Source organism: Aythya ferina (assembly GCF_964211825.1).
Source record: "Aythya ferina genome assembly, chromosome: 1".
NCBI classification, from domain to species: Eukaryota; Metazoa; Chordata; class Aves; order Anseriformes; family Anatidae; genus Aythya; species Aythya ferina.
The window spans coordinates 18519553-18530170 of NC_140296.1; the positions used below are offsets into that span (position 1 = coordinate 18519553).

The following is a 10618-nucleotide window of genomic DNA, read 5'->3' on the forward strand; positions in this document are numbered from 1 at the left end:
TATGCAAATTGGGTCATTTTAGAAATCACTGATATGTATATGCTGGCTAACAAAATGCCTGATGCTCTTGAAAAGCCTGATTGCTTTTGTAGTATAAATAGCCTAAACCTGGGATACTTCAGAAAAATATTATGAGCCAGAAACTGTGGGTGAGGAGCTGAGAGCAAGTACAGTGCACTCCCTTGTGTACCAGTGTCTTCCTGTTAGACCACAGTGTTTTAAGATTATTTGTCTAGTTTGTGTAAACCTTAGAAACTGGACAATTCAACTGTTAAGCCTATGAAATCATTGATGAAATTCTACTTCCAATAAGCCTGCACATCCACTATCTACATACACTGCTTTTGGCCCTTCCTAGTGTAAGATAGAGGGTCCCCTTTCTTCTTTTAACACAAGTGCAGCCCCTCCCATAACATTTAGGGGAAAACTGTTTTTCTACTTACCATGTAATCACATGGATGTACTACAGAAAAAAATCCAATGATTACATACCAATTAACTCAGACACATATTTGCAGAATTTGTCATTTAAATGAAAAAAAAAAAAAAAAGTCTAAAGAGTCCATTTTTAGTGCATTTAATCATTTAATGGTTAAATTTTGAAAGCAGAAATTCTTTCAGAGAAAGGGAAAGATATAGAGGAAGAGAAAAAAAAGGATGCATTTGAAGAAATAAAAACTGCTACATGTTCCTGGCTGGAAGCTGGTCTACAGAATATATATGCATTTTCAACTTATATTTGACGATGATTTTTAAATATAACTATGCTGTTCACACCGAAGACAGTCTATTCAGTGTTGTCTTTGCCGTAGTGTCCTTTCTGCTATAGACAAAGCTACAGAAGCGGCTGAGATCACACAAGTGTAAGGCATCAGGACCGGTGAGCCCACCCATGGTTGATCCATGCTGCCATCTCGTGGCTCCCAAATAGAAGCACTGACGTTTTGCAATGAATTTTAAATATTATCTTGTAAAATCCAGAAACCATGGTAATGTTCTCTCAATAGCTGGTGGCACAGACAGAAAATCTCCATTCTTTTCTGTACATTTACTGTGGTCTTTTCTGAAATATTAAACCAAATCGCCATTTTTGTGATCAGATTCTCAGAGTGGTATGAACCTAAAACTGAAGGGGTGCAGCTTATGGTCATTGTTTGTATATTTTGACAAAGATACAAACAATACACGCATGATAGATAAAATAACATGTATGTATATATTTTATAATTCCTTGTAATTTGTGGGAGAGGTGTAGAGGATAGTATGCATGGCTATATTTTATGAATTTTAGCTAGCAGCAGAAAATAGTAAAAATATACTAAAACTAATTAGCAGAAAAATCTGAACTATCATGAGCATTTGTTGTTATTGTTCATTCACTTGTTAAATGCAACTAAAAATAAAAGCAAGGATGTGCTATCATCTCGCCAAAGAGCTAATTAGGACTAATTAGGCTTCTCATCAAAGAGACGGTTAGGCTACTTTCTAGACAATCTTAGACACTGCTGGTTTAAAATTTCATTTAGACCTTTAATTCAGATAATCTTTCCTATAGTTTCCTTTTCTCGGCTACATTTAAAACAAGTCCATCATCACCTACCCTACATTTTACACTTCAGTCATTATTCACAATGTTCTTAGGTAACATTAATACAGGTATTTTTTTAAGCAGGAATTAGCTTAGAGTGTGGAACATAAAAACAAAATCTTGTGTGCACAAGCCTTTTGTCACCTTTGAAACAAAGGAAGCAATTTTCAAAGCTAAACTGAAGCTGAGAAAATTCCTAAGATTATTATTTCATTGAGATAATTGGTTGGACAATCAAAGGGAAAAGGCAACTGGTATTTACCGTGCAGGAGGAGGGGGATTAGCTCCTGTGGGTCGGAAAACGAGAGGGTTAATTGTCATCTGTCAAACATGAATTAACTGAAGATGCAAAAATGATGAAGTGCCATGGACCCAGTATCTAAATTGAGTCTATGAATTTTGATGTCAAGGAGAAATATGAATTTCAGTTTTCATCCCTGTCTTTTGATATTTTGTAGAACTACTTTGGAGATTGACTCTGAAAAACACTGGTAACAGGAATTTGTATTACACATGCAACTTCAGCCTCGTACATACTGATTTGCAGTCTCACAGAGAACAAGCTGGGGATGAGTATTTTAGGTGAGGTACATCTGCAAGGTCTGTAGCATTGCCGCTGATTCAGCTGTGGTATGACAGTCACTGTAGTAGCTGTGGAAATCCATCGGTAGCTGTCACATTTGTTGTTCAGTCCTGGTTACTTCCATTAAACATGTCAACCCACTAGAGTTCACCTAATAAGAGACTGGATGCCTCGTCAAAGTCTGTCATGTAGGTTGTGGGGCAATTTTGCAATGGACTCCTCTCAGTGCTGGTTGTAATCGAGTTTCAAAATACCATCCCAATAAGGATGGTAAATGGCAACCGGGACTGCACAATCAGCAGGAGTGGGTCTTTTTGTATTAAAGAAAGTTTGAACCTAATTTGTTCAATGGTGTCATCTACCTCCCTGGGGAGTATCCTCACTGGGCAAATGCCCTCTTCAGTGAGCAGCACCGTATTTTTCTTGACAAATCTGACAATATCTAAGGGCCCATTTCTGCCTCACAGCCTTTTTGATGTAATACGTGTGAGTTTGTTCTTGCAGTGATGCATCTTTATTTTTTATGCACTTTGCTATTTACCAAGTGTAGAAAAAATCTTGATGAATAGGTGGTGGCTACCTAATCAGGGTTGAAATTATTAAGAGTCCACTTTTTGAGTCTAAGTATAGAAGATACCATCTGCGAGTTAGAGATGTGGGACTGGTTAATGCAAGGTTCCCTGGCCAGCAGATCTGGTGAAGCACACGGAAAACCCCAGGGTCAAGGCAGCAGTTTGATGTTGCTGGAGCTGTCTGGAAAGGGAATGTATTTGGGAATCTTTATTCAAAATTGAAATATAAACTGGTTTTGGTGTCTTTGTAGCAGGTGATACATGTTAGCCTCGCTGATGCACTGTCTGCAGTTCAAATTTACTATAGACTGCTGGATCAGTCACTACTTGGAGGACCTAGACTTGAAGATCTTTTCACAAATATCCCTCCCAACCTCCTAGAAGCCTTCAGCCTTACTAAATCTACAAGAATCAAATTTTCTGTAGGCCAAACCACTGCAAAGATATGCAGACTGGACACGAAGCACTGCTATAAAATTTTACAAGTCTCTATGAGAATTTCATACAAAGTTGAGTTTAATCAGGTCCTGGTTAACAAAGAGGGCTTCTGAGGGAAAGCGCTGAATCAACTTAAGGATAACTTGTAGAAATTTCTGTTCTTCTCAACCAAGTCATGCTGCAAAGCATACTCAAGTATGAATATTCAATTAATTAATTTACTAAAAGTAGTAGAGGAGCTAGCACCATAGAATTGGGTAATTTTGAACTTTACTGATCCTTTCTTCATGTCTGTTTGTTTTTTCCATTGAACTAGTCTCTATTGTGAATAAAGCCTAAGCAAATTTCTCATGACCTTTTGAATTCTGCCTTTTTGAGTCAAAACCCCAACCTAACAAACACTTTTTTAGCACTGTTAAGGTCTTGGGGTAGAACCTAGATTTACTGTGCGAACAGTGCAAAGATTCAAATAACCTAAGGCTTGTTAGGACACCTGCTTCTTTGACAGCTGACTTGGTTCATGATTTGGCAATTAAAGCATCTAAAAGTTGTGACAGAATATCAGTGTATTTAACTATACTTTACTATAGGTGAATTAAACAGAAATCTGGAATAAAGTAACCCCAACGCTTCTAGAAAAGGAGAAGCCATTTTCAAAATCGGTCTCTAGCCCAGCCCTTGGGACGCCATTTCGCCCCAGCCCCGCCTCGCCTCGCCTCGCCTCAAGGCAAGAACATGGCGGCGAAGCCCGCCCGCCCGGGCCGCACCGAGCACCGCCCTCCCCCTCCCGCCTCTCTGTGATTGGCTGAAAGGGGCAGGAGGGCTGACGAGACGCTCGCTGATTGGCGGGGAGGAGAGCTATCTTGGCGCGCGAAGGGCGGCGCGTGGCGGTCCTGCCTCGGCGCTGTGAGGAGGTGGCGGTCGGTGCCCGGCGGCCTCGGTGCGGTCCCGTTATAAAGCGGTGGGGCCCGCAGGGAAGGCGGCCGTGTTGGGGCTGTGCCAGCAGGAAACCATCAGGAAAGGGTCGTGAAGCCCGTACTGGTAAGGGTTGGGGTGTGTAGTGGGGTATCTGGGCAGCACGAGGCAGGTGGACCAGCCTTCTGTTAATCTCAAAAGATTTCTGAGGAAAACACACCTCACGAGAATTCCACGTCTCTATTTTCCTTTCAATCCTTACAAAGGGAAGTAATCTGTATTTGCTTAAGTGAGGAAATGTGCACATTGAAGTAGGTCTGTCTCTTCTTTTTTTCCTTCTAAAGTCAGGCACACGATGAGTAGAAAGGACTTGATGGATGGCAGCAGTGAAGAGCTTACAAGAAGAAAATTGAAAGCTATAAGGCATGTAAATATTAAGACTATTTTAGTGATTTCATGTTCTTTCTGTTCTGCCTCTGTAATTTTTAGGAAGTAGCACTGAAGAAGCATAGAAGTAATGTTTGAATCGTGTGTTGCAGATGAGTTTTTATGTACTATGTATGAAGATGTACAGTAATGGCATGCATAAAGTTCTAAAATTTGGGAAAGGAAAGGTTGAACTTAGAGTTTCAGAGTTCTTGGTACTTTAGAATTTGGTAAAGGTTTAAAGAAAGATATTTTAAGTGATTCTTGGGATGTTTTCAAATACTGGCTTATTAGGTTACCAGTATCTTCTATTGATCTAGGTATTTCACAAGTAAATAAGGCATTGATACATTCCACATACTTTCGGTTAAATAACTGCATAAAACAAATGTGATTTAAATTGTTATATAGCCGGTTAGTGGTGGTTCTAGTGACTCTGAAAACTGGTTCTGGTTGCTTAAAAATTTCAGTATCACCTTCATGGGCAGTAAACTCAGTATCATGGAGGTAATGATCTGCCTTGAGTTAGAAGAGGATAATTATTCTGTGCAAGTGCTCTATGTCTCATTAACTGAACCTTTTTTCTGCATAATGTCATTTGGTAAAAAGCGGGTGAGCTTAGTTCTAAGAGCTGGGAGTTAGAATTCATGTTTGGTTTATGTCCCTAAAGATTTTAAACCTCTACTTCTATTTCTGAAGGCAGTGCCTTAAGATACTGGAAGAGGACTTAACAGAAGAAAGTCACAGAAGTGATCTGTGTCGTATATTAAATGATACGAGTGTGAAAGGTGAGATTTTTGGTTCTTGACTTCTATTGCCAGCAATTCTGTTTTGTGCAATATTCACTGTTCCAGGTTTCTCACTTAAGTTTCAGGTGGTCTCCCAAAGATAATAAACAAGCTGCCGAATTTGATTTTTTTTGCTTGGTGGTTTGTAAAATTTTGAGTATCTAGTATCTATGGAGGCTTTATGAAATCTGTTTTTTCCTGCAATATAGCTACACATTTTCAATGTGTTTTCTTTGCCTTTTTGCCTTCCCTTCCATGTGGTTTTCTTGTCCCTCATGTAGCAGCAGTATAACATACATATCATGCAAATAATGCCCTAAATCATTAAAGGTAGGTAAATTTTTGTAATTCTGTGTAAACTTTCATATCTATATATCTGGGCTTACTGTTGGTGTAATGTATTTGTAGAAGACTGTTGTAGTGATCATGTATTCCTTTTTGTGTCACTAGTTAAGGTGCCTTTCAGCTTAAACACTCACAGTCGAGTGTTACCTGTGCTTGCTTTTGTAGAGATCAGTGATGGGGATGAAGAGACTGATTTTTCTGGTTCCTCTTCTACAGAGGTAGGTTGATGTAAATCTTTCTGTTCTGAAATCACTGCAGTGCTCCAAAATGGTATTACAGAATTCTCTAGGCTTCTATTGAAAGTGGCTAAAGCCTGGCTCTAGTCAGACAAGTGTGTGCCCTTTGTAGACTTGTGCTCTGCCAGTAAGTCTTTGCTAGCATTTCCAGCAGTGCAGTATCCCTGTGAAGTGCTCACCTGTTGTCCAAAGTCTGGTTTTAGAAAAATGTGTTTTACAATTATTGTCTCTTGTTGCTGACTCCATTCTAGCTTCTCATCTGCACATAAATGTGCAAAAAAGAACTGGTATAAATGTGTATTTAAAAAAGTCTCCCTGTCAGTTCCCAAGTAAAGAGAAGATTTCTCTAAAAGACAATTTCTGTTTGAACAGTACCGTGTGCCTTACGAATGTTTCTCTCTTTCAACATAAGAAAACTGCTCTGCTTGTGAATACTTTGTGTTGCAACATCCTAATGCCATTTTGGACAAACTGCATTTTTTTCAGGGTATTTTTAATGTAATCTGAAAGGTGGGGTGTGGCCATTCTGGTACTTCCATTGTGAAACTCAAATTCAGCTGCTATTGCAAAACACAAATATTCAAGGTAATTAAACCAATTCATTAAACTCTACTGAAGTTATTTCAGTAAAATTACTGAAAAATCAAGTTCACTGTTGCAGTATACTGGAAGCACTTACTAGTTTTGCGTAACAGTGGGGAAAAGTACTAAGAGCAAACAGGAAATTGCCATTCCATTTACTAGAAACGCTATTGCAAGGATATGTTGACTACGAACTTCAGCTTGGAATCTGTTTTGTTGCACAACTGGTTGCTCAGTCAACAGTGCTCGTTTTGAAGCTTGGCCTCATTGGAATATGTGGGGTGGGGGGTGGTTTGCTGAAGGTGAGAAGGGATTTGTAGGCTGTTTACAGTGGGAGTTCGATTTTATCCTGTATTTGAATTTGTTTTACTTTTCCCTCTGAATTTAGCCCAATTTGGATGTTAAACTTGGATTGAGTGGTAGCAGCTCAGAAGATCTAGGAAGGTAAACCTTCATAACTCAACTTTTTTATGTGGTTAGATGCCACACTGGGGTGGGAATTGACTGAGTAAGAAATTCCAGAAATTTCTCCAGCTGATTTTTTTGCTTCTATTTTTTAATGCGACTTAAACTTTACCAATGTGTTCTCAGGATGGCTGCCTGGTGCAACCAAAACACAACTTAATTGAGGGCATCAGACAAGCACTGAGGGCCTCCTGTGTTTCTAACATCTAAATATGAGTAGTATTTCATTGAGAGGGGGGGGGGGGGGGAAAAACAGATTTGGTTTAACTTGAAATACTTGGGACTGAAGGTTTTAAATGCTGTTCACGGTAACTCTGTGATAAGGGGTCAGGGAGACAGAACCACTGAAACACCCTGTTGGAGGCAGTCCTTCCTACATAAAGTGCATCTCCAGCTGCTCCTGGCACCATTGCACCTACTGCTTAGGTAACCAATTACTAGAAATATCAAAATTAGATGCTGGCAAAGTTCTTTGGTATTGTCATATTACATTTACTTAGCTATCTAGGCTATGTGAACTTGAAGTCTGAAAGAGGGTGTGTTTCCCTTACTGTTGTTGCCATGGAGAGTCATCTTCATATAAATAAGAATAGTTCCAGGTAATTCTTAGGGTTTTGTTACATGAGTGTAAGGGATGCATGGGAATTAATCTTACGCGATAGGTGCAGATAAGATGGTAAGACGCGTCAAAACTTGACCAAAATAAGGTAAATCTTAAGATTTTGTGTATGGGTGTCAGCCTGTGCAGCAGTGTTTGCCAAGTCCTCTCACAGTCCATCACACAGGAAATGGAATGTAGAAGAAACAACGCTGCTTTCTTACTGCAGTTTAGTTGTTCTTTGCAGGCTGTTTTTGTGAGGGTCTTGACAGCTGTTTACCATTACCATATACTTCATAAGAGAGCTGTGTGACCAGACAACAGAATTGAAGAGGCTTCCCGTATTGTTTTGGTATAATATGCCTTCTATTAGAAGAACTTAAACAGCCTAGTACCTGATGGGATAGCTAAAAGAAAATACATGGGCAACAAAAATGAATCTTGGAATATGAATGGGCATGCATTTTAGTTTCATTGGAGTGAAAAATCACTACTGCGTTGTAAGCTTTTGTTCCTGTCTTTTTTTTTTTTTTTAAGATTAATTGTAAGCTAAAATAGTAGATCATACAGTTGAATTTTAAGGTGATGCTGCTAGGAAGGGACCTTGACAAAAGAATGAGGTATGTCTAGAACATGACCATGTAAACTGAACTGTTTTAAGAACAGTTGTGCACATGTGTTTAATGACAAATTCTGAAATGCTCAAATAGCGTATTTACATCTTTCAGGGAAGTATGTTTTTATTTAATGTGAGTGGGTCTTTCCTTAAAGTTCTGTTTTGCAGGCCCTCCAGTTCCAACACTGAAGAGAAAAATGTTCAGTGCCTGATTTCCTCAAATAGCTGTAAACCAGTTGTAGCTCCATCAGCAGACACGGTGTGTTAATATTGAATTTCTTTGTCACTTTTTCAGTAAGCATAATACTGCACTTCTTAAACCTGCAATCTTAACTATTAAGTGCTATTTTTCCATCCTGTTATGGGTTTGATGTACAACTATGGTGTTAACAAAATAATTTGACTAAAGTTTGTTCGTTTTATTTAAAATGCTGTTCACACCCAACCAGGCTGTAGCTGAGGAAGACTGTTCAGCTGGCTGTGCTATCAGGTGTTTTGAACATAAAAATAGAAAGGTTTCACAGTATTTGATTTTGGGGTTTTCTTTTCAAATAGAAGACAACTGCAGGGCATCCTTAAAGCAGTCTAGTGGTTTATCAAGGCAATATGATGGGACAAATGGATCTCTGAAAACATTGTTAGGTTTTCTAACATGATCTTCCTGAAAGAGGTTTGTGAAGTTCAAGGCAAAAAAATAAGCTGACTTGTTGCATGTTTTAAAGTTCCAATAAAATGGAAATTAATGAAACATCCTCTGCCAGTCCCATGTTCTTGGATGGAGACTATCCTGTATGGTTACCTTGAAAGTATCTTAATTGCATATGCTTGTTTCCTAATACAGTTTTTGTTAGTGCCTGTTAAAGTTTGAAAATGGTTATTTTCTGAACATCTTTGGGAGATTTATCAGAAATAAATCTGCATCGTTACCTTAAACTTCAATATGTTATGTTAATAAAATACTAAACCAAATCATCTGAAGTCATCTTTAGAGTATATCATGTTTGAGGTCATAAGCAGTCTTTTGATGGTAGTTGAACTTCTGTGAACAGAAGTTACCTGTTTGAAAAACTTGAGAATGAGTGGTGTCCGCATCATGAGTTCAAAGGATGGAAAAGTAACTTCCACTGAGATCATAGTCTAATCTTGATGAGCTTCTGCTTCCTTTTGTGTTTTTTTCCGTTTTTTCTCCAGAGTACTTTATTTGTGGCTGGTGACTTCAAAGTCTGACAGGATCACTTCTTAGATCACTGGATGAGAATATCCATGTTTTGAAAGGATATTTACTTATTGTCACTGACCATAATGATAACCATGAAGCAGATGGGTTACATGTTACTCCATGTGCTTTAACCTTATGTCTCCTTATACATGTATTTTATATCTTCAGGTTGGGTGGCATCGGAATGTGTAATTTGGAGGGCTTTCTGCTCTTAATTTTCTCTTGAAGATGAGACGTAGTTGATCTGAGCTGATCAGCTCCATTAGTTGTGTATCTGTTCTAGAGATGAAGGTATTAACAAGCATCTTAAAAAAAAAAAAAAAAACTCCAGATCATGGTATGGCAGCACTTTCATCCACCTACCTGATTGTTTGATCAGAGGCAGAACTGTTCCAGGTTTTCAAACTTGAGCTTTAACTTTTCTTTAGCTTGTATTTCTTAACTGATAAGTAACCCTTTAGAAATGAAGATATTTGCCAAAGGCAACTTAACAGACATGTAATGGAAGTGGGTTTCCCCATAGTGACAGACTTTACTAGCACCAGCCCTGACTCTGTGAGGCATCTTCAACTGATGATGATCAGTTAGCGAAATGCCAGCCCTCTTAATACTAACTTTAGTAATGACAGTGGTGGAAGAACACACTTATGTGTATACATTTGCTTCTATTCCAGTTCATACCAGAGTATTTCACTCTCTTGCATCAGCATTACACTGAGTTTATAAGTTTCTTGCTGTTTTATCCCCAAGTAAAACTCCTAAATGCAGCACTTCTCTAAGCCACAATTTCCTTTATTCTCTCCTGCATGCTTTCTTTGCTTTGTATTTGGAACTTTGTCCTGGTTTTTCTGTATGCTTCCTTTGATTCTGTTATTCTTTTGTGTATACATGCAAATATTTATGTATTTAGCAAAATCTGATACAGAGTCAGTCAGATACTCCAAAGTAATGTTCTTAGCCCACCTGAATTATGTTTACAAGCTATTCCATGCCTGTTGGCAGCTGTGGAGCTAGTCAGAGACATACGAAGTTCACCAGGGTCACCTACCTCAAGTCTGTCAAAAATGGAACTGTGTATAGCCTATCTTTCCAATCAACTTGCTTTCATTCCCCAGGAAAACAAAACTCTGGAAGGCATCGATGAAGCTTTGTGGATAGGTATTTGTAATCTCAGCCGCTTGCAAGATGCAGATGAGGTAGGTGAAAATATTGAAATCCTGGAATGTTATGTGCTAGCCTTGATTAAA

At 38.7% G+C, this 10618-nt stretch overlaps 1 protein-coding gene across 3 annotated transcripts in view; it reads left to right on the forward strand.

Moving 5' to 3' along the window:
• The first annotated feature begins 4065 nt into the window (after positions 1-4065).
• RNF17 (ring finger protein 17) overlaps positions 4066-10618 on the forward strand; it is a 45093-nt gene continuing 38540 nt past the window's right edge. Inside the window, exons 1-7 of one of the 3 annotated variants that reach the window (XM_084491906.1) lie at positions 4066-4222; positions 4441-4523; positions 5226-5310; positions 5821-5873; positions 6862-6917; positions 8321-8411; positions 10487-10567. In XM_084491906.1, the coding sequence (XP_084348032.1) occupies positions 4452-4523; positions 5226-5310; positions 5821-5873; positions 6862-6917; positions 8321-8411; positions 10487-10567 (438 nt within the window). In that variant the 5' untranslated portion in view covers positions 4066-4222; positions 4441-4451. Of the gene's footprint in view, positions 4223-4411; positions 4524-5225; positions 5311-5820; positions 5874-6861; positions 6918-8320; positions 8412-10486; positions 10568-10618 lie in introns of those variants that run through there. The other 2 variants (XM_084491905.1, XM_084491907.1) reach the window with 2 other exon arrangements.